At 64.2% G+C, this 22496-nt stretch overlaps 1 protein-coding gene across 1 annotated transcript; it reads right to left on the bottom strand.

Moving 5' to 3' along the window:
• Positions 1–5: 5 nt before the first annotated feature.
• Positions 6–22313, bottom strand: LOC148590756 (Schwann cell myelin protein-like; the record flags this gene model as incomplete). The annotated part of the gene is made up of 9 exons (XM_088538625.1): positions 22293–22313; positions 18056–18137; positions 14456–14830; positions 10470–10778; positions 7106–7510; positions 4697–4978; positions 3623–3958; positions 846–942; positions 6–48 (listed from the first exon to the last, which is right to left on the bottom strand). Coding segments are annotated over exons 2-9 (1911 nt in total), but the record flags the coding sequence as incomplete, so codon positions are not given.
• Positions 22314–22496: the final 183 nt, after the last annotated feature.

Consider the following 22496-nt stretch of genomic DNA (forward strand, 5'->3'; position numbering starts at 1 on the left):
CCAATGGGGGGCGGAGCCAGGGTCCCCTCGGGGGTCCCGGTCGCTTTCCTGGGGGGGGGACAGATGGGGACACATTGACCTCCCCTCCCCCCACATGTGACATCATCCCCTGGGTGGGGCCTATGGAAGGGGGCGGGGTTACAGAAGGGGGCGGGGCGCTGGGGGAGGGGGCGGGGCCAGCTGCCACCCGGGCTTCTAAGGGGGGGTCCCAGATGGGGGAGGGGCTTGTGGGAGGCGGGGCTACCGGGTGGGCGGGGCTAAACGGGTGAATGGGGGGGGTCCCTCTTGGGGGCGGGGCTTAGGGGGCGGGGCCAATGCTGGGCGGAGCCTAATTGGGTGTAAATGGGGGTGGGGCCATATGGGGGCGGGGCTCCCGGTGGGCGGGGCTAATTCCGGCCCTTCCTGTTATTGAGATATTGAGAGTGGAGAAGGGGGGGTTGGGTCCCTTGGTGGGCGTGGCCGGGGGCGGGGCATGTCCTGCGGGGGGGGGCGTGCCCTTCGGGGCGGGGCCTATAGGGGCGGGACTGGTTTTAACCTGGTTACTGGGAGGGGCGGAGCTGGGCCCCGTGGGGGCGGGTCCAGGTGGATGGGGGCGTGGCCAACAAGAAAGGGCGTGGCGGGGGGGCGTGTCCTATATGGGCGGGGCTTAACACTGTTGGGTTGGGGGCGTGGTCAGCAGGTGGGGGCGTGGCCAGCGGGTGGGGGGCGTGGCCTATACAGGCCAACCCTGGGTGGGAGGGTGGGAGTTGGGCCCCATAGGGGGTGGGTCCAGGCAGGTGGGGGGGCGTGGCCAACGGAGGGGGCGTGGCCAACGGAGGGGGCGTGTCCGGGGGGCGTGTCCTCACTTGCGGCGGCTCTGGCTGACGTAGCAGACGGCGGCGATGACGACGGCGAAGGCCACGACGGCCCCGACCGGCCCCACTTTGGCCCAGACCAGCCCGTCTGGATGGGGAGGGGGGGGGACACAGGTCACGTGGGGGGGCAAAAAACACCCGGGGGGGGGGGAAAATACCCGGGGGGGGGGGTAAAAAACACCCGGCGGGGGGGAATAAAACACCCGGTGGGGGGAATAAAACACCCGAGCAGGGGGGGAAATGGACGGAAAATAACCCAGGGAGGATGGAAAAAACCCCACGTGGGGGTAAATACCCCCCCCCGGGGTAAATATTTGCCCCTGGGTGAATATGACCCCCCCTCCCCCCCCCCCGGACGGATTTGCCCCCCCCCCCCCGGGGAAAAATTTGTGCCCCCCCCCCCCGACCTGCAGGGGGCGCTGGAGCGTGGGAAAAAAGGCAGGGAAATTCCCACGCTCCCCTAGGCGGCGGAAAAGCCCCCCCCAAACGGCGCGGAATGAGGTGAAAAAAGGCAAAATGGGGCAAAAAGAAGGAAAACGGGGTAAAAAAGGGAATAAACCACCGGAAAAGGAATTGACCCCCAGGGAGCCCCGAACTCCCTGATGGGGGGAGCGGTGAAGTGAGCGTGGGAAAAAAAGGGGTGATTTTCCCACGCTTCTGACATCACGGAAAACCCCCAAAACACCGAAAATGGGTGAAAATGGGTGCAAAAAAAGGCCAAATGGGGCAAAAATAATGAAAATGAGGTGGAATAGGGAGTAAACCACAAAAAGGCCAAAATCCCCGAATTCCCTAATAGGGGGGCAGTGAAACAAGCGTGGGAAAAAAAGAGAGAACTTTCCCATGCTTCCAAAGTCTCAGAAAAACACCCCAAAAACGCCCAAAATGGGTGAAAACGGCTGCAAAAAAAGCCCAAAAGAAGAAAAAAAAAAGAAAATGGGGTAAAAAAGGGAATAAACCACCACAGAGACCAATAACCCCCAGAACCCAAAAACACCCGAATGGGGACAGTGGAAGGAGAATGGGAAAATAAATGAACTTTTCTATGTTTCTGAAGTTACCGAAAAAAACCCGAAAATGCCCCAAAATGGGTGAAAATGTGTGCAAAAAACAGGCCGAAATGAGGCAAAAACAATCAGAACAGGTTAAAAAAGGGAAAAAAAAACATCCAAAGAAACAAATAACGCCCATGGAACAGTAAATTCCCTAAGGGGGGAGCAGTGAGATGAATGTGGGAAAAAAAATGATAATTTTCCCACGCTTCCGAAGTCAACGAAAAAACCCCAAAAACGCCCAAAATGGGTAAAAATGGGTACAAAAAAAGGCCAAAATGAGGCAAAAACAATCAAAACAGGCTAAAAAAAGGGAATAATTTTCTGCAGAAGTAAATAGTGTTTGTGGAGCAGTAAATTCCCTAAGGGAGGAGCAGGGAAATGAACGAGGGAAAAAAAATGATAATTTTCCCACGCTTCCGAAGTCAGTGAAAAAACCCCAAAAACGCCCGAAATGGGTAAAAATGGGTGCAAAAAAAAGGCCAAAATGGGCAAAAACAATCACAACAAACTAAAAAAGGGAATAAGCTTCAAAACTAGTAAATAATGCCCGTGGAACAGTAAATTCCCTAAGGGGGGAGCATTGAGATGAATGTGGGAAAAAAAATGATAATTTTCCCACACTCCTGAAGTCAATGAAAACCCTCCAAAAACACCCAAAATTGGTAAAAATGGGTGCAAAAAAAGGCCGAAATGAGGCAAAAACAATCAGAACAGGCTAAAAAAAGGGAATAAACTTCTGAAGAAATAAATAGTGTTTGTGGAGCAGTAAATTCCCTAAGGGAGGAGCAGGGAAATGAATGTGGGAAAAAAATGATAATTTTCCCACGCTTCCAAAGTCACCGAAAAACGCCCGAAATGGGTAAAAATGGGTGCAAAAAAAGGCCAAAATGGGCAAAAACAATCACAACAAACTAAAAAAGGGAATAAATTTCTGAAGAAGTAAATAGTGTCCGTGAAGCAGTAAATTCCCTAAGGAGGAGGCAGAGAAATGAATGTGGGAAAAAAAATGATAATTTTCCCACACTCCTGAAGTCAATGAAAACCCCCCAAAAACGCCCGAAATGGGTAAAAATGGGTGCAAAAAAAGGCCAAAATGGGCAAAAACAATCACAACAAACTAAAAAATGGAATAAACTTCAAAACTAGTAAATAATGCCCATGGAACAGTAAATTCCCTAAGGGGGGAGCATTGAGATGAATGTGGGAAAAAAAATGATAATTTTCCCACACTCCTGAAGTCAATGAAAACCCCCCAAAAACGCCCGAAATTGGTAAGAATGGGTGCAAAAAAGAGCCGAAATGAGGCAAAAACAATCAAAACAGGCTAAAAAAAGGGAATAAATTTCTGCATAAGTAAATAGTGTTTGTGGAGCAGTAAATTCCCTAAGAGAGAAGCAGGGAAATGAACGTGGGAAAAAAAATGATAATTTTCCCACGCTTCTGAAGTCACCGAAAAACGCCCGAAATGGGTGAAAATGGGTGCAAAAAAAGGCCAAAATGGGCAAAAACAATCACAACAAACTAAAAAAGGGAATAAATTTCTGAAGAAATAAATAGTGTCCGTGAAGCAGTAAATTCCCTAAGTGGGGAACAGGGAAATGAACGTGGGAAAAAAAAAGATAATTTTCCCACACTTCTGAAGTCAGTGAAAAAACCCCCGAAATGCCCGAAATGGGTAAAAAAAGTGGGGAAAAGGGCAAAAGGGGCCGTTACCGGCGTGGTGGAAGCGGAGGCGGCGGCCGGCGGCGCCCAGGGCGTTGCGGGCGCTGCAGAGCACGGCGAGCCGGGGCTCCAGGGGCCCCCGCAGCGTGAGCAGCGCGGTGACGGTGACGCCGGGGGTGACGTCGTCGTCGGTGACGTCGCCGCCGGTGACGTCGTCCGGGGGTCCCGGCGCGAAGGCCGCGTGCCCGGGGCCCACGGTGACGTTGCGGCCGGGGAGCTCGAAGGCCACGGCGGGGGGGGGGCTGCCGGCCGCCGCGCACAGGCAGCGCAGACCCTCCGGGGGGGCGGCCGGGCTACAGCGCGACGCCGGGAGAACAGTCGGAGCGACTGTAGCCGGGGCGGGGGGGGGGGAAGAGAGGGGTGTCAGTGACGGGGGGTCGGGGAGGGGGTGATGGGGGGGGAAGTGGAGGGGAAGGGCCCAGGCGTCCGGGAGGGGTTGGGGGTTTACGAGGGCCCAGGCGTCTGGGAAGGGGCCCAGGAATCCGGGAAGGGCCCAGGAATCCGGGAAGGGGCCCAGGAGTCCGGGAAGGGCCCAGGAGTCTGGGAAGGGCCCAGGAGTCCGGGAAGGGGCCCAGGTGTCCGAGAAAGGGCCCAGGCGTCTGGGAAGGGGCCCAGGAGACCGGGAAGGGCCCAGGAATCTGGGAAGGGCCCAGGAGTCCGGGAAGGGCCCAGGAATCCGGGAAGGGCCCAGGAGTCCGGGAAGGGGCCCAGGCGTCCGGGAAGGGGCCCAGGCGTCCGGGAGGGGCCAGGAGTCAGGGAAGGGGCCCAGGAGTCCGGGAAGGGGCCCAGGCGTCCGGGAAGGGCCCAGGAGTCCAGGAAGGGGCCCAGGTGTCCGGGAAGGGCCCAGGCGTCCGGGAAGGGCCCAGGCGTCCGGGAAGGGGCCCAGGCGTCCGGGAAGGGGCCCAGGAGTCCGGGAAGGGGCCCAGGAGTCCGGGAAGGGCCCAGGAGTCCAGAAAGGGGCCCAGGCGTCCGGGAAGGGACCCAGGAGTCCGGGAAGGGCCCAGGCGTCCGGGAGGGCTTCGGGGGTCCAGGAGGGGCCCCGGCGTCCGGGGGGGCGGGGCTTACAGTGCACCCGCAGCTCCAGCGCCGCCCGGCGCCGCCCCAGGGGGTTCTCGGCCTCGCACAGGTAGCGGCCGCCGTCGCGGGGCCGCGCGGGGGCCAGCGCCAGCGTCAGCGTCGTCACCGTCCCCGATGACGTCACCGATGTCACCGACGACGTCACCGACGACGTCCCCCCCCCCGGGGGGGCCGAGGCCACCGCGCGGCCCCCCCGCAGCAGCCGCAGCGCCGGGGGGGGGTCCCCGCTGGCCTCGCACGTCACCGTCGCCGCCTCCCCCGCGGCCACCGGCGCCGGCGGCCCCGTCACCCGCGGCTCCCGCGGGGCGTCTGCGGGGGGACACGGGGGGGGGGGGGGACGTCGCGGGGGCCCCGGCGTCCGGGTGGCCCCCAAAAAGGGCCCAGGCGTCCGGGTGTCCCCTCGTTTCCCCAAGGGGCCCAGGTGTCCGAGCGCCCCCAAAAAGGGCCCAGGCGTCCGAGTGTCCCAAAGGCCCCAGTGTCCAGGTGTCCCAGGTCCTCCCCAAAAGGGCCCAGGTGTCCGGGTGTCCCGTGGGGCCCAGGCGTCCGGGTGTCCCAAGGGTCCCCATCTGTCCCCAGGTGTCCAGGTGTCCTGAGGGTCCCCGTGTCCGGGTGTCCCAAGGGGCCCAGGTGTCCGGCTGTCCCCAGGTGTCCGGGTCCTCCCAGAAAGGGCCCAGGTGTCCGAGTGTCCCAAGGGCCCCAGTGTCCGGCTGTCCCCAGGCGTCTGGGTGTCCCAAGGGTCCGAGTGTCCGGGTGTCCCCAGGATCCCCAGGTGTCCGACTGTCCCCAGGTGTCCAGGTGTCCCAAGGGCCCCAGGCCTCAGGGTGTCCCCAGGTGTCCCAAGGGGCCCAGGCGTCCGGGTCCTCCCAGAAAGGGCCCAGGTGTCCGGCTGTCCCTGGGGCTGTCCAGGTGTCCCAAGGGTCCCCAGTGTCCGGCTGTCCCCAGGCGTCTGGGTGTCCCAAGAACCAGGTGTCCGAGTGTCCGGGTGTCCCCAGGGTCCCCAGGTGTCTGACTGTCCCCAGGTGTCCAGGTGTCCCAAGGGTCCCCGGGTGTCCCCAGGTCCCCGGCTGTCCCTGAGGTCCCCGGGTGTCCCAAGAACCAGGTGTCCAGGTGTCCCAAGGGGCCCAGATCCTCCCCAAAAGGGCCCAGGCGTCCGGCTGTCCCCAGGTGTCCCAGTGTCCCAAGGGCCCCAGTGTCCGGGTGTCCCAAGAACCAGGTGTCCAGGTGTCCCCAGGGCCTCCAGGTGTCCCAAGGGTCCCCAGATGTCCGACTGTCCCCAAGCGTCCGGGTGTCCCAAAGGCCCCAGTGTCCGGGTGTCCCCAGGGCCTCCGGGTGTCCCAAGGTGTCCGGGTGTCCTGAGGGTCCCCAGCTGTCCCCAGGTATCTGGGTGTCCCAAGGGTCCCCAGGTGTCCGACTGTCCCCAGGTATCCGGGTGTCCCAAGGGTCCCCGGCTGTCCCCACGTGTCCCCAGGTGTCCCCAGGTGTCCCGAGGGTCCCCAGGTGTCCCCGGCTGTCCCCAGGTGTCCGGGTGTCCCAAGGGTCCCCGGCTGTCCCCAGGGGTGTCCGGGTGTCCCCAGGTGTCTGGCTGTCCCCGGGGGTGTCCTGAGGGTCCCCGGCTGTCCCCACGTGTCCCCAGGTGTCCCCGGGTGTCCCCACGTGTCCCGAGGGTCCCCAGGTGTCCCCGGGTATCCTGAGGGTCCCCAGGGGTCCCCAGGTGTCCCCAGGTGTCCGGGTGTCCCAAGGGTCCCCAGGTGTCCCTGGCTGTCCCCAGGTGTCCCCAGGTCCCCGAGGGTCCCCGACTGTCCCCAGGTATCCGGGTGTCCCCAGGTGTCCCCAGGGGTCCCCGGCTGTCCCCAGGTGTCCGACTGTCCCCAGGTATCCGGGTGTCCCCAGGTCCCCGGCTGTCCCCAGGGGTGTCCGGGTGTCCCCAGGTGTCCCCAGGTGTCCGGCTGTCCCCAGGTGTCCCCGAGTGTCCTGAGGGTCCCCAGGTGTCCCCAGGTCCCCGGCTGTCCCGAGGGTCCCCAGGTGTCCCTGGCTGTCCCCAGGTGTCCCCAGGTGCCCCAGGGGTCCCCGGCTGTCCCCAGGTGTCCGACTGTCCCCAGGTATCCGGCTGTCCCAACGGTCCCCGGCTGTCCCCAGGGGTGTCCCGGTGTCCCCAGGTGTCTGGCTGTCCCCGGGGGTGTCCAGAGGGTCCCCGGCTGTCCCCAGGTGTCCGGGTGTCCCCAGGTGTCCCCAGGTCCCCGGCTGTCCCCGGGTGTCCCCACGTGTCCCGAGGGTCCCCAGGTGTCCCCGGGTATCCTGAGGGTCCCCAGGGGTCCCCAGGTGTCCCCAGGTGTCCGGGTGTCCCCAGGTGTCCCCGGCTGTCCCCGGGTCCCCCCGTGTCCCCCCGGTGTCACTCACGTCTCACGCGCACGCGGGCCGAGCGGTTGTGCGCGCCCAGCGCGTTGGCGGCCGCGCACACGAAGGCGCCGGCGTCACCCGGCGCCGCCTGTTGCAGCCGCAGCCGCAGCCACCGCGTGTCGCCGGCGTCACCGTCCCCGATGCCCCCCAGGCCCTCGATGGCCTCCGTGTCCCCGGTGTCCTCGTCCCAGATGTCCTCGGTGTCCTCCGTGTCCCCAATGTCCCCCGTCGCGGTGTTGTTGAGCAGCTCCTCGGTGTCCCCGATGTCACCGGTGTCGCCGGTGTCACCCGGACGCAGCCAGGACAGTCGCGGAGGGGGGTGGCCCCGGGCCCCGCACAGCAGCTCCAGGGGGGCCCCCTCGGTGACAGCGCGGGGACCCCGCAGGGCCAGGACGCGGGGGGGGTCTGGGGACACGGGGGGACCCGGGGTCACCTGGGGTCACCCGGTGTCACCTCTTGTCACCCAGTGTCACCCAATGTCACCCAGTGCCGCCTCTTGTCACCCGGGGTCACCTAGGGTCACCCTGTGTCACCCAGTGCTGCCTCTTGTCACCTGGGGTCACCCTGTGTCACCCAGTGTCACCCAGTGCCGCCTCTTGTCACCTGGTGTCACCTGGGGTCACCCAGTGCCGCCTCTTGTCACCCAGGGTCACCCAAGGTCACCCAGGATCACCCAGTGCCGCCTCTTGTCACTTGGTGTCACCTGGTGCCACCCAATGTCACCCAGTGCCACCTCTTGTCACCTGGCGTCACCTGGTGTCACCCAAAGCTGCCTCTTGTCACCCAGGGTCACCTGGGGGTCACCCAGTGCCACCTCTTGTCACCCAGGGTCACCCAGTGCCGCCTCGTCACTTGGTGTCAGCTGGTGCCACCCGATGTCACCTCTTGTCACCTGGGGCTGCCTGGTGTCACCCAGCATCACCCAATGTCACCCAGTGCCACCTCTTGTCACCTGGTGTCACCTAGTGTCACCCGGCGTCACCCAATGCTGCCTCTTGTCACCCAGGGTCACCTGGTGTCACCCAGTGCTGCCTCTTGTCACCCAGGGTCACCTGGGGTCACCCGGTGTCACCCGGTGCCACCCAATGTCACCCAATGCTGCCTCTTGTCACCTGGGGTCACCCAGTGCCACCTCTTGTCACCCGGGGTCACCTGGGGTCACCCGGGGTCACCCAGTGCCGCCTCTTGTCACTTGGTGTCACCTGGTGCCACCCAATGTCACCTCTTGTCACCTGGGGCTGGCTGGTGTCACCCGGCGTCACCCAATGTCACCCAGTGCCACCTCTTGTCACCTGGCGTCACCTGGTGTCACCCGGTGTCACCCAATGCTGCCTCTTGTCACCCAGGGTCCCCCAGGGTCACCCAGTGCCACCTCTTGTCACCCGGTGTCACCTGGTGTCACCCAATGCCACTCAGTGCTACCATCACCAAGCGTCACCCAGTGCCACTTCTTGTCACTCGCTGTCACCCGGCATCACCCACTGCCACCTCTTGTCACCTGGTGTCACCCGATGTCACCATCACCCAATGTCACCCACTGCCACTCTGTGTCACCCAGCGTCACCCGGTGCCAACTCTTGTCACCTCGTGTCACCTGTTGTCACCTCGTGTCACCTGGTGTCACCCGGTGCCACCTCCCGACACCCCCCCCACCAAGTCACCCTGTGGCCCCCCCCGGTGGCCCCTCCCCATTAAAAAGGTCCAGGCCCCTTTAATGCCCCCTAAAGGCCCCGCCCCTTGCAATGCCCCCGCCCCCAAAGGACCCCGCCCCCTTTGAGGCCCCGCCCCCTTAAGGGGGTCTCCAGCCTCCTGCCTCCCCCCCCCCATTTTAAAGGGGCCCTGGCCTGTAAGCCCGCCCTTAAGTAGCCCCGCCCCTTCAAAGGCCCTGCCCCCTTTAAACCCCACCCCCTGCAATGGCCCCGCCCCTGCACCCTCTTAAAGGCCCCGCCCCCTTAAAGCAACCCTGACCTCCAAGCCCCCCAAAGGGCCCCGCCCCTTCGAAGGCCCCGCCCCCTTCAATGCCCCCCCCCCCCCCGCTCCCCCTCTTAAAGGGGCCCTGGCCTCAAAATCTCCCCCCTTCAGGGCCCCGCCCCCTTAAAGGCCCCACCTCCTCTTAAAGGGGCATTGCCCACACAAGTCCCCGCCCCCTCACTGACCCCGCCTCCTAAAGGGCCCCGCCCCCTCACGGCCCCACTCCCCTTTTTAAAGAGATCCCGCCTCCAAACCGCCCCCCTCTTTGGCCCCGCCCCCTCGCCTGCCACGCCCCTCCTCTTAAAGAGCCCCGCCCCTTAAAGGCCCCGCCCCCTCTCTTAAAGGGACCCTGTCCTGGAAACCTCTCTCCTCCCGAGACCCGCGAGGCCCCGCCCCCAGAAGGCCCCGCCCTCTCAGCTGTCCCACCCCCAATCTTAAAGAGCCCCGCCCCTTAAAGGCCCTGCTCCCTCTCTTAAAGGGACCCTGGCCTGGAAACTTCCCCCCCTCCCTGCGAAGCCCCGCCCCCTTAAAGGCCCCGCCCCCTTAAAGGTCCCGCTCCCCCTCTTAAAGGAACCCTGGCCTGGAAACCTTCCCCCCCTCCCCATACCCCGCGAGGCCCCACCCCCTCAGCGGTCCCCGCCCCCTCTTAAAGAGCCCCGCCCCTTAAAGGCCCCGCCCCCTCTCTTAAAGGGACCCTGGCCTGGAAACCTCCCTCCCCGAGCCCTGCGAGGCCCCGCCCCCGGGAGGCCCCGCCCCCTCAGCGGTCCCACCCCCATCTTAAAGGACCCCGCCCCTTAAAGGCCCCGCCCCCTCTCTTAAAGGGACCCTGGCCTGGAAACCTCCCTCCCCGAGCCCCGCAAGGCCCCGCCCCCTCGGCTGTCCCCAAGGGCCCCGCCCCCTTAAAGGCCCCGCCCCCTCTCTTAAAGGGACCCTGGCCTGGAAACCTCTCCCCCCACTCCCCCCCGTGCCCCGCGAGGCCCCGCCCCCAACCTTAAAGGGCCCCGCCCCTTATGGGCCCCGCCCCCTCTCTTAAAGGGACCCTGTCCTGGAAACCTTCCCCCCCTCCCCGCGAAGCCCCTGGAGGCCCCGCCCCCGCGAGGCCCCGCCCCCTCAGCACTCCCACCCCCCCTTAAAGGACCCGCCCCCTCTCTTAAAGGGACCCTGGCCTGGAAACCTCCCTCCCCGTGCCCCGCGAGGCCCCGCCCCCTCAGCACTCCCACCCCCCATCTTAAAGGACCCCGCCCCTTAAAGGCCCCGCCCCCTCTCTTAAAGGGACCCTGGCCTGGAAACCTCCCCCCTCCCTGAAGCCCCGGGAGGCCCCGTGCCCCTCGAGGCCCCGCCCCCCCGAGGCCCCGCCCCCGAGGCCCCGCCCCCTTAAAGGCGCAGTGCTCACAGAGCACGGGCAGCGGGGCGGCCGCCTCCCAGCTGCGCTCGCCGGCGCTCGCCCGGCACCAGAGGCGGCTCCGGCGGTGCCGGGGCTCCGGGAGCAGCCGCAGGCGCCGCTCGACGCCGCCGGGAACCTCCCGCTCCGGATCCTGCTCCGGATCCGCGTCGGGAGCGTCGGGAGCGTCGGGATCGTCGGGATGCCGGAGCGCCAGGGCGAGGGAGGGCCGAGGACCCGGGCAGGACACAGGGATGCGGCAGGAGAGCTCGGCCGCCCGGCCGGCCACCAGCGCCGGGGGCAGCTCCAGGCGCGGGGCCGCTGCGGGGGGGACGTGGTGGTGAGGGCCCCGGCGTCCGGGGGGACCCCCCTAATGTGTCCGGGGGGCCCCGGCGTCCGGGGGGACCCCGAGATGGGTCCTGAGGGCCCTGGTGTCCGGGGGCACCCCGGGATGTGTCCTGGGGGCCCCGGCGTCCGGGGGGACCCCCCTAATGTGTCCTGGGGGACCCCTAATGTGTCCTGGGGACCCTGGTGTCCCCTTAATGTCTCCTGGGGGCCCTGGTGTCCGGGGGGACCCCGGGATGTGACCTGGGGGACCCCTAATGTGTCCTGAAGGCCCCGGCGTCCGGGGGGACCCCATGATGGGTCCTGAGGGCCCTGGTGTCCGGGGACACCCCCTTAATGTGTCCTGGGGACCCTGGTGTCCCCTTAATGTGTCCTGGGGGCCCCGGCATCCGGGGGGACCCCCCTAATGTGTCCTGGGGACCCTGGTGTCCCCTTGATGTGTCCTGGGGGTCCTGGTGTCCAGGGGGACCCCCCTAATGTGTCCTGGGGGCCCTGGTGTCCCCTTAATGTGACCTGGGGGCCCCGGTGTCCGGGGGGACCCCGGAATGTGACGTGGGGGACCCCTAATGTGTCCTGGGGGCCCCGGCGTCCGAGGGGACCCCTTAATGTGTCCTGGGGGCCCTGGTGTCCGGGGGGACCCCGGGATGGGTCCTGGGAGCCCTGGTGTCCGGGGGGACCCCCCTTAATGTGCCCTGGTGTCCTGGTGTCCCCATAATGTGTCCTAGGGGCCCTGGTGTCCCCTTAATGTGTCCTGGGGGTCCTGGTGTCCAGGGGGACCCCCCTAATGTGTCCTGGGGACCCTGGTGTCCCCTTGATGTGTCCTGAGGGCCCCGGCGTCCGGGGGGACCCCCCTAATGTGTCCTGGGGGCCCCGGCGTCCGGGGGGACCCCGGGATGGGTCCTGGGGGCCCCGGTGTCCGGGGGGACCCCCCTAATGTGTCCTGGGGACCCTGGTGTCCCCTTAATGTGTCCTAGGGGACCTGGTGCCTGGGGACACCCCATAACGTGTCCTGGGGGCCCTGGTGTCCCCTTAATGTCTCCTGGGGACCCTGGTGTCCGGGGGGACCCCATGATGGGTCCTGGGGGCCCTGGTGTCCGGGGGGACCCCCCTAATGTGTCCTAGGGGCCCTGGTGTCCCCTTAATGTGTCCTGGGGGTCCTGGTGTCCGGGGGGACCCCCCTAATGTGTCCTGGGGGTCCCTGGTGTCCCCTTAATGGGTCCTGGGCGCCCTGGTGTCCGGGTCCTTCTCAAAACCCCCCCCAAATGCCCCAAAATGCCCCCAAATCCCCTAAAATCTCCCCGAAACACCCCCAAAAAAGGGGCCCCGGCGTCCGGGTCCCCACAAGGGACCTTGGGGACACCCTACACCAAGGTCCGACATCACCAAGACCTTCTCCAGGTGCCACCAAGACACCCAAATCCCAACTCAACTGTCCCCAAGGCCCCGGTGACGTCCTCCAAGGTCAACGCGACACCCCAGAATCTCCTCAAAACGCCCCAAAACGTCCCCAAAAGGTCCCCAAATGTCCCCAAACAAGGGGCCCTTCTGTCCGGGACCCCATCCAGGACCTTGGGGACACCCTACACCAACGTCCTAGATCTCTAGAACCTTCCCCAGGGGCCACCAAGACACCCAAGAGCTCGTTGATGTCCTCCAAGGTCAACCCAACACCCCAAGACCTTCTCGAAACACCCCTAAATGCTCCAAAACGTCCCCAAAAGGTCCCCAAATGTCCCCAAAGAAGGGGCCCCGGTGTCCGGAACCCCACCAGGATCATGGGGACACTCTACCCCAAGGTCCTAGACCTCTAGAACCTTCTCCAGGTGCCACCAAGACACCCAAGACCTCATTGATGTTCTCCAAGATCAATCCAACACTCAAGACCCCCTCAAAACCACCCAAAATGTCCCCAGGAGGTCCCCAAATGTCCCCAAAGAAAGGGCCCTGGTGTCCGGGACCCCACCCAGGACCTTGGGGACACTCTACACCAAGGTCCTAGATCTCTAGAACCTTCTCCAGGTGCCACCAAGACACCCAAGACCTCGTTGATGTCCTCCAAGGTCAACCCAACACCCAAGACCTTTCAAAACACCCCTAAATGCTCCAAAACGTCCCCAAAAGGTCCCCAAATGTCCCCAAAGAAGCGGCCCCAGCATTCAGGACCCCACAAGGGTCCATGGGGACCCCCTACACCAACGTTCTAGATCTCTAGAACCTTCTCCAGGTGCCACCAAGATACTCAGTCCCTATCAAGGAGTCTGTTGACGTCCTCCAAGGTCAACCCAACACCCCAAGACCTTCTCAAAACACCCCTAAATGCTCCAAAATGTCCCCAAGAGGTCCCCAAATGTCCCCAAAGAAGGGGCCCTGGTGTCCGGGACCCCTCAAGGGACCATGGGGACACCCTACACCAAGCTCCTAGATCCCCAGGACCTTCTCCAGGTGCCACCAAGACCCCCAGTCCCTACCAAGGAACCTACTGATGTCCTCCAAGGTCAACCCAGCACCCCAAGACCTCTCAAAACACCCCTAAATGCTCCAAAACATCCCCAAAAGGTCCCCAAATGTCCCCAAAGAAGGGGCCCCGGCGTCCGGGACCCCAACCAGGACCTTGGAGACACTCTACAGCAACGTCCTAGATCTCTAGAACCTTCCCCAGGTGCCACCAAGACACCCAAGACCTCGTTGATGTTCTCCAAGGTCAACCCAACACCCAAGACCTCTCAAAACACCCCTAAATGCTCCAAAATGTCCCCAAGAGGTCCCCAAACGTCCCCAAACGCCCCCAAAACAAGGGGCCCTGGCGTCTGGGACCCCACCAGGACACTCTACACCAAGGTCCTAGATCTGTAGAACCTTCCCCAGGTGCCACCAAAACACCCAAGACCTCGTTGATGTTCTCCAAGGTCAACCCAACACCCCAAGACCTCCTCAAAACACCCCCAAATGCTCCAAAACGTCCCCAAGAGGTCCCCAAATGTCCCCAAACGCCCCCAAAACAAGGGGCTCTGGTGTCTGGGACCCCACCAGGACCTTGGGGACACCCTACACCAACGTCCTAGATCTCTAGAACCTTCTCCAGGTGCCACCAAGACCCCCAGTCCCTACCAAGAAACCTACAGATGTTCTCCAAGATCAACCCAACACAACAAGACCTCCTCAAAACACCCCCAAATGCTCCAAAACGTCCCCGAGAGGTCCCCAAATGTCCCCAAACGCCCCCAAAACAAGGGGCTCTGGTGTCTGGGACCCCACCAGGACCTTGGGGACACTCTACACCACCGTCCTAGATCTCTAGAACCTTCTCCAGGTGCCACCAAGACACCCAAGACCTCGTTGATGTCCTCCAAGGTCAACCCAACACCCCAAGACCTCTCTAAACACCCCAAAACGCTCCAAAAGGTCCCCGAGAGGTCCCCAAATGTCCCCAAAAGCCCCCAAATCAAGGGGCTCAAGCTCCTACATCCCCAGGATCTTCTCCAGGTGCCACCAAGACCCCCAGTCCCTACCAAGGAACCTACCAATGTTCTCCAAGGTCAACCCAACACCCCAAGACCTCTCTGAACACCCCTAAATGCTCCAAAACGTCCCCAAGAGGTCCCCAAATGTCCCCAAACGCCCCCAAAACAAGGGGACCCCCACACGGCACCCACCGTCCACGTGCAGCGTGGTGTGCTCCGAGAACGTGTACTGGTTGTAGCCCCCGAGGTCCCCCCGGAAGTAGTAGCGGCCGGCGAGCTCGGGGCTGACGTCGCGGAGCTCCAGGGAGCAGTCGCGGGCGGCCAAGGGCCCCACCAGGCGGCCCCGGCCCGCGAAGCTCTCGTGGACGGGACCTCCCGGGTGGGACCGGGCCACCACCGGGGGGTAGCTCTTGGGGTAGGGGCTGTTGAAGAACCAGAGGCCGTGGACGGAGGCCGGGCGAAGCTCCTCGGGGTAGGAGAAGCGGCAGGGGATGAGGGCGCAGGTGCCGTCCAGGGCCGACGTGGTCGGGGGCATCCAGGCGGCCCAGGAGCCGGCGGCCCAGGAACCTGCAGAGACAATGGGGACAATTAAGGACAATGGGGAGGGGGGTTGACGTCATTATGGGACCTAGAGAGGCTCTGGGACCCATAAGTGACATTGGGGGGTCAACGGGGGCCACCATGTTGGGTGGTCATTGAGGGTCACCATGGCCAAGATGGCTGACGTAGGGAGTGGTTGGGGCGGTTGAGGCTGTTATGGGGCCTGGGGATGGTCTAGACCCCATAAGTGACATTGGGGGGTCAACGAGGGCCACTACGTTGGGTGGTCATTGAGGGTCGCCCAGGGCCAAGATGGCCGACATGCGTGGTGGTTGGGGAATTGAGGTTGTTACAGGGCCTGGGGGTGCTCAAAACCCCATAAGTGACATTGCGGGGTCAACGAGGGCCACCACGTTGGGTGGTCACTGAAGGTCACCATGGCCAAGACGGCTGACGTAGGGAGTGGTTGGGGTGCTGAGGCTGTTATGGGGTCTGGGGATGCCCTAGACCCCATAAGTGATGTTGGGTGGTCAACAAGGGCCACCACATCGAGTGGTCATTGAGGGTCACCATGGCCAAGATGGCCGACGTGGGCAGTGGTTGGGGGGTTGAGGCTGTTATGGTGCCTGGAGATGCCCTAGACCCCATAAGTGACATTGGGGGCGTCAATGAGGACAACCGTGTTGGGTGGTCATTGAGGGTCACCATGGCCAAGATGGCCGACATGGGCGGTGGTTGGGGGGGTTGAGGCTGTTATGGGGTCTGGGGATGCCCTAGACCCCATAAGTGATGTTGGGTAGTCAACAAGGGCCACCACATCGAGTGGTCATTGAGGGTCACCATGGCCAAGATGGCCGACGTGGGCAGTGGTTGGGGGGTTGAGGCTGTTATGGTGCCTGGAGATGCCCTAGACCCCATAAGTGACATTGGGGGGTCAATGAGGACAACCGCGTTGGGTGGTCATTGAGGGTCACCATGGCCAAGATGGCCGACATGGGGGTGGTTGGGGGGTTGACATCGTTATGGGCTCTGGGGGTGCCCTAGACCCCATAAGCGACGTTGGGTGGTCAATGAGGGCCACCATGGCCAAGATGGCTGCCATAGGGGGTTGAGGGCATTATGGGACCTACAGAGGCTCCAGACCCCATAAGTGATGTTGGGTGGTCAATGAGGGCCACCATGGGCAAGATGGCCGACGAGGAGGTGGCTGGTGCGTTGACGTTGTTATGGGACCTATAGAAACCCTAGACCCCATAAGTGAGGTTGGGTGGTCAATAATGGCCACCATAGAAAAAATGGCTGCCACGGCGGGTTGAGGTCACTATGGGACCTACAGATGCCCTAGATGCCGTAAGTGACCTTAGGTTGTCGCTGAGGGTCACCTGCTCCAAGATGGCCACCACGGGGGGTTGAGATCATTATGGGGCCTACAGAGACTCTAGACGCCATAAGTGATATTGGGTGATCAATGAGGGTCACCTTGACCAAGATGGCTGCCGTGGGAGGTTGGGGTCGTTATGGAGCCTATAGGTGCCCTAGACCCCGTGAGTGACGTCGGGGGGCACCGGGTGCCACCCTGGGGACAGCAGGGGACACTGATGGGAGCTGGGGGCCCTGGACCCCATGGAGCCGCTGTGGGGCCAGCGGCCATGTCCTGGTCCCCACAGAGCCACCGGGGACCCTATAGAGCCACCAAGGACCCTATGGGGGTCATGGAGCCAGCAGGGACCCTATAGAGCCACCAGGAACCCTATAGGTGTCATGGAGCCACCGGAGACCCTATAGAGCCACCGGAGACCCTATAGAGCCACCAGGGACCCCATGGGGATCACGGGGGCACCAGGGACCCTATAGAGCCACCAGGAACCCCATGCGGGTCATGGCGCCAGCAGGGACCCTATAGAGCCATCAGGGACCCTATAGGTGTCACGGAGCCACCAGGGACCCTATGAAGCCACCGGAGACCCTATAGAGCCACCAGGGACCCCATGGAGCCACCGAGGACCCTATGGGTGTCACAGAGCCACCAGGGACCCTATGGAGCCACCAGGGACCCCATGGGTGTCACAGAACCAGTGGTGACCCCATGGAGCCACCAGGGACCCTATGGGTGTCACGGAGCCACTGGGAACCCCATGGCTGTCATGGAGCCACCAGGGACCCTATAGAGCCATCAGGGACCCTATGGAGCCACCAGGGACCCCATGGGGGTCACAGAGCCCCTGGGGACCCTATGGAGCCACCAGGGACCCTATGGAGCCACCGGGAACCCTATAGGTGTCACGGAGCCACCAGGGATCCTATGAAGCCACCAGAGACCCTATGGGTGTCACGGAGCCACCGGAGACCCTATAGAGCCACCAGGGACCCCATGGGGGTCACGGGGGCACCAGGGACCCTATGGAGCCACCAGGGACACTATGGGTGTCACAGAGCCACTGGGGACCCTATGGAGCCACCAGGGACCCCATGGGGGTCATGGAGCCACCAGGGACCCTATGGAGCCACCAGAGACCCTATGGGTGTCACGGAGCCACCGGAGACCCTATAGAGCTACCAGGAACCCTATGAAGCCACCAGAGACCCTATGGGTGTCACAGAGCCACTGGAGACCCTATAGAGCCAGCAGGGACCCTATGGAGCCACTGGGGACCCTATGGGTGTCACGCAGCCACTGGGGACCCCATGGGGGTCATGGAGCCACCAGGGACCCTATGGAGCCACCAGAGACCCTATGGGTTTCACGGAGCTACAGGAGACCCTATAGAGCCACCAAGGACCCCATGGAGCCACCAGGAACACTATGGGTGTCACAGAGCCACTGGGGACCCTATGGGTGTCACGGAGCCACCGGAGACCCTATAGAGCCACCAGGGACCCCATGGGGGTCATGGAGCCACCAGGGACCCTATGGAGCCACCAGGGACCCTATGGGTGTCACGGAGCCACTGGAGACCCTATAGAGCCACCAGGGACACTATGGGTGTCACAGAGCCACTGGGGACCCTATGGAGCCACCAGGGACCCTATGGGTGTCACGGAGCCACCAGGGACCCTATAGAGCCACTGGGGACCCCATGGGGGTCATGGAGCCACCAGGAACCCTATGGAGCCACCAGAGACCCTATGGGTGTCACGGAGCCACCGGAGACCCTATAGAGCCACCAGGGACCCCATGGGTGTCACAGAGCCACTGGGGACCCTATGGAGCCACCAGGGACCCTACGGGTGTCACGGAGCCACCTCGGGTACCTGTCACCAGTGTCACCGTCACCAGCGTCACCGTCACCACCGCGGGGGTCCCGGCGCGGCCCATGCTGGGGGACAAGGGGACCTGGGGGGGCAGACGGGGCCATCGTGTCCCCAAGGGGCCCCCCAGGTCCCTCCTTGTCCCCAGTGTCCCCCCCTTGTCCCTAATGTCCCCATTGTCCCCACTGTCCCTGCAGGTGACATCACTGTTCCCCCTTGTCCCTATTGTCCTGTCAGGTCTCTGTTGTCCCCCATTGTCCCCGATGTCCCCAGGGCCGCTGTCATTGTCCCCACCTTGTCCCTATTGTCCCCCCACTCCTCCGTTGTCCCCAATGTCCCCCCTTGTCCCTATTGCCCCCAAGTTCCTATTGTCCCCTCACGTCCCCAATGTCCCTCACTGTCCCCAATGTCCCTCTTTGTCCCCATTGTCCCTGCAGGCACCGTCACTGTCCCCTTTGTCCCTATTGTCCCCTCTGGGTCTCTACTGTCCCCTTACGTCCCCAATGTCCCTCATTGTCCCCATCGTCGCTGCACTCACTGTCATTCCCCCCCCCACATTGTCCCTATTGTCCCCCCGGGCTCTATTGTCCCCTCATGTCCCCAACGTCCCCCTGTAACGCAGCCACTGGCACTGACCCCCCTCACCCCATTGTCCCCATACGCCCCCATGTCCCCAACGTCCCTCAGTGTGCCCCACCCCCGCTCTCTATTGTCCCCCGTGTCCCCAATGTCCCTCATTGTCCCCCAAGTCCCTGATGTCCCCCACTGTCCCCTGCGGGTCTCTACTGTCCCCCATGGTCCCCCTTGGGTCTCTATTGTCCCCCGTGTCCCCAAGGCCCCCATTGTCACCCCCCCAGGTCTCTATTGTCCCCCGTGTCCCCAACGCTCTCATTGTCCCCCCGGGTCTCTATTGTCCCCCGTGTCCCCAACACCCCTCATTGTCCCCAAGTCTCTAGTGTCCGTGTCCCCAACGCCCCTCATTGTCCCCCCGGGTCTCTATTGTCCCCCATGTCCCCAACGCCTTCATTGTCCCCCTGAGTCTCTATTGTCCCCCGTGTCCCCAACACCCTCCACTGTGTCCCCCCCTCAGATCTCTATTGTCCGTGTCCCCAAGGCCCCTCATTGTCCCCAACGCCCCTCATTGTCCCCCCGAGTCCCTATTGTCCCCCATGTCCCCAACACCCCTCATTGTCCCCCGGGGTCTCTATTGTCCCCCATGTCCCCGACGCCCCCATTGTCCTCCCGGGTCCCTTTTGTCCCCCATGTCCCCAATGCCCCTCATTGTCCCCCTGGGTCCCTATTGTCCCCCATGTCCCCAACACCCCTCATTGTCCCCCCCGGTCTCTATTGTCCCCCGTGTCCCCAACACCCCTCATTGTCCCCCCAGGTCTCTATTGTCCCCAACGCCCCTCATTGTCCCCCTTCCCAGGTCTCCATTGTCCCCCGTGTCCCCAACGCCCCTCATTGTCCCCCCGGGTCTCTATTGTCCCCCATGTCCCCAACACCCTCATTGTCCCCAACGCCCCTCATTGTCCCCCCGGGTCCCTATTGTCCCCCATGTCCCCAACACCCCTCATTGTCCCCCCAGGTCTCTATTGTCCCCAACGCCCCTCATTGTCCCCTCTCCCAGGTCTCCATTGTCCCCCGTGTCCCCAACGCCCCTCATTGTCCCCCCAGGTCTCTATTGTCCCCCATATCCCCAATGCCCCTCATTGTCCCCCCAGGTCCCTATTATCCCCCATGTCCCCAACACCCCTCATTGTCCCCTCTCCCAGGTCTCCATTGTCCCCCATATCCCCAACCCCCCTCATTGTCCCCCCAGGTCTCTATTGTCCCCAACGCCCCTCATTGTCCCCTTTCCCAGGTCTCCATTGTCCCCCGTGTCCCCAACGCCCTCATTGTCCCCCCGGGTCTCTATTGTCCCCCATGTCCCCAACGCCCTCATTGTCCCCAACGCCCCTCATTGTCCCCCTGGTCCCTATTGTCCCCCATGTCCCCAATGCCCCTTATTGTCCCCCCAGCTCTCTATTGTCCCCAACGCCACTCATTGTCCCCCCAGGTCCCTATTATCCCCCGTGTCCCCAACGCCCCTCATTGTCCCCCCGGGTCCCTATTGTCCCCCATGTCCCCAGTGCCCCTTATTGTTCCCCCGGGTCTCTATTGTCCCCAACGCCCCTCATTGTCCCCCCGGGTCTCCATTGTCCCCCGTGTCCCCAAGGCCCCTCATTGTCCGCCCGCGTCTCTATTGTCCCCCATTGTCCCCCGTGTCCCCAAGGCCCCTCCCGTTCGCCGGGGCCCCCCCACGCAGCCGGGATTCCTGCCGCCCGCGGGGACAAAGGGACAGTGTGAGCCGGACGCCGGGGCCCCCCGGACGCCGGGGCCCCTCCCGGCGGCAGCCGGCCCCGTCCCCGCCTGGCGCCGCCACAAGGGCCCGTTTGTCCCCGCTGATGTCACCGCTGTCGGGGGGGGGGGGGACACCTGGACCCACGGGGGCCCAGGCGTCCGGGGAAGGGCCCCCCCCAGCCCCGAAATGTCCCCAAAGGGGCCCAGGCGTCCGGGTCCCCCCAAAGTGTCCCCATAAGGACCCGGACACCCCCCAAGGGGCCCAGGCGTCCGGGTCCCCTAACGCCCCGTGGAGGGGCCCAGGCGTCCGGGACCCCCCAAATGTCCCCATAAGGACCCAGGACCCTCTCCCCTTGTCCCCAAATGTCCCCAAAGGGGCCCAGGCGTCCGGGTCCCCCCAAAGTGTCCCCATAAGGACCTGGACACCCCCCAAGGGGCCCAGGCGTCCGGGTCCCCTAACGCCCCGTGGAGGGGCCCAGGTGTCCGGGCCCCCCCAAATGTCCCCATAAGGACCCAGGACCCTCTCCCCTTGTCCCCAAATGTCCCCAAAGGGGCCCAGGCGTCCGGGTCCCCCCAAAGTGTCCCCATAAGGACCCGGACACCCCCCAAGGGGCCCAGGCGTCCGGGTCCCCTAACGCCCCGTGGAGGGGCCCAGGCGTCCGGGCCCCCCCAAATGTCCCCATAAGGACCCAGGACCCTCTCCCCTTGTCCCCAAATGTCCCCCAAAGGACCCAGGTGTCCCCAGAAGGTCCCAGGTGTCCATTCCCCCCCCCCCCCAAAAAAACGCCATAGAGGGGCCCGGGTGTCCGGGACCCCCCTCACTTGCCCCAAATGTCCCCAAAGGGGCCCAGGCGTCCGGGTAACCCCCCCTCCAAATGTCCCCATAAGGACCCAGGCGTTTGGGACCCCCCCCATCTCCCACCCCAAGGGGCCCAGGCGTCCGGGACCCCCTCCCTGTCACCCCACAAATGTCCCCATAAGGACCCAGGCGTTCGGGACCCCCCCCCATTTCCCCCCAAAGGGGCCCAGGCGTCCGGGACCTTCTGCCCCCAACACCCCATAGAGGGGCCCAGGCGTCCGGGACCCCCCCCATTTCCCCCCATAAGGACCCAGGCATCCAGGACCCCCCCCAATTCCCCCCAAAGGGGCCCAGGCGTCCGGGACCCCCCCCATTTCCCCCCATAAGGACCCAGGCATCCAGGACCGCCCCCCATTTCCCCCCAAAGGGGCCCAGGCGTCCGGGACCCCCCCCATTTCCCCTTGAAGGGGCCCAGGCATCCGGGACCCCCTCCCAGTCACCCCAAATGTCCCCATAAGGACCCAGGCGTCCGGGACCCCCCCCCCATTTCCCCCCAAAGGGGCCCAGGCGTCCGGCCCCCCCCTCACCGCCGCCTTAGGGGGCCCAGGCGTCCGAGGGGCCCAGGCGTCCGGGGCCAAGTGCGAGGGCGGGGGGGGGGGGGGCGGCGGCCACTATGTCCGGGGGGGGGGGGGGGAGGGGGGCAGGGCCACCCATGGGCCCCCCCCCGGACGCCTGGGCCCCCTATGGGGAGCTGACCCCTCCCCCCCCCCCACCCGGACGCCGGGGCCCTTCCTGGGGCCCCGCCCCTCAGGTGGCCCCGCCCCCCCCCCCCGCGCAATGGGCGGGGCCAGCGCGCGGGAACAGGTGGGCGAGACCAAGGCGGGCCGGGGTGGGGGGGGGAGGCGACAGAAAACGCCTCGAAATAGCCCAAAAAAACACCCCAAAACGCCCCGAAATGGGTCAGACCCGCGAGGAGCCGCACGAGGCGTTGGGAAATGGGGAAAAAACGGTGTTTTCGGCGACTTTTGAGAAGTTTCGAAGCGGGTTTCGCCTCGCGGCCCCCCGGCCCGGGGAAGGCACCGCCCGGCCCGGGCGCACCTGGAGCGCGGGCGGCGCCGGACGCTGCTCGGCGGGGCCATGGCCGGGGCCGCCGCTTTTCTCCGGCGCTTCCTCGGGGTCCTCCTCGCCGCTTCCTGGAGCCCAGGTCCGGCCGCGGCCTCCGCGTCCCGGGGGCCTCCGCGGAGACGCCCGGCGGGGGCTCCGCGCCACGCGACCCTCCGCCCTCCTCTGAGGCGGCGCGCG

This window comes from Tinamus guttatus, unplaced genomic scaffold (genome assembly GCF_059628265.1).
Source record: "Tinamus guttatus ecotype Peru unplaced genomic scaffold, ASM5962826v1 Tinamus_guttatus_pri_ptg001115l, whole genome shotgun sequence".
Classification (NCBI taxonomy): domain Eukaryota; kingdom Metazoa; phylum Chordata; class Aves; order Tinamiformes; family Tinamidae; genus Tinamus; species Tinamus guttatus.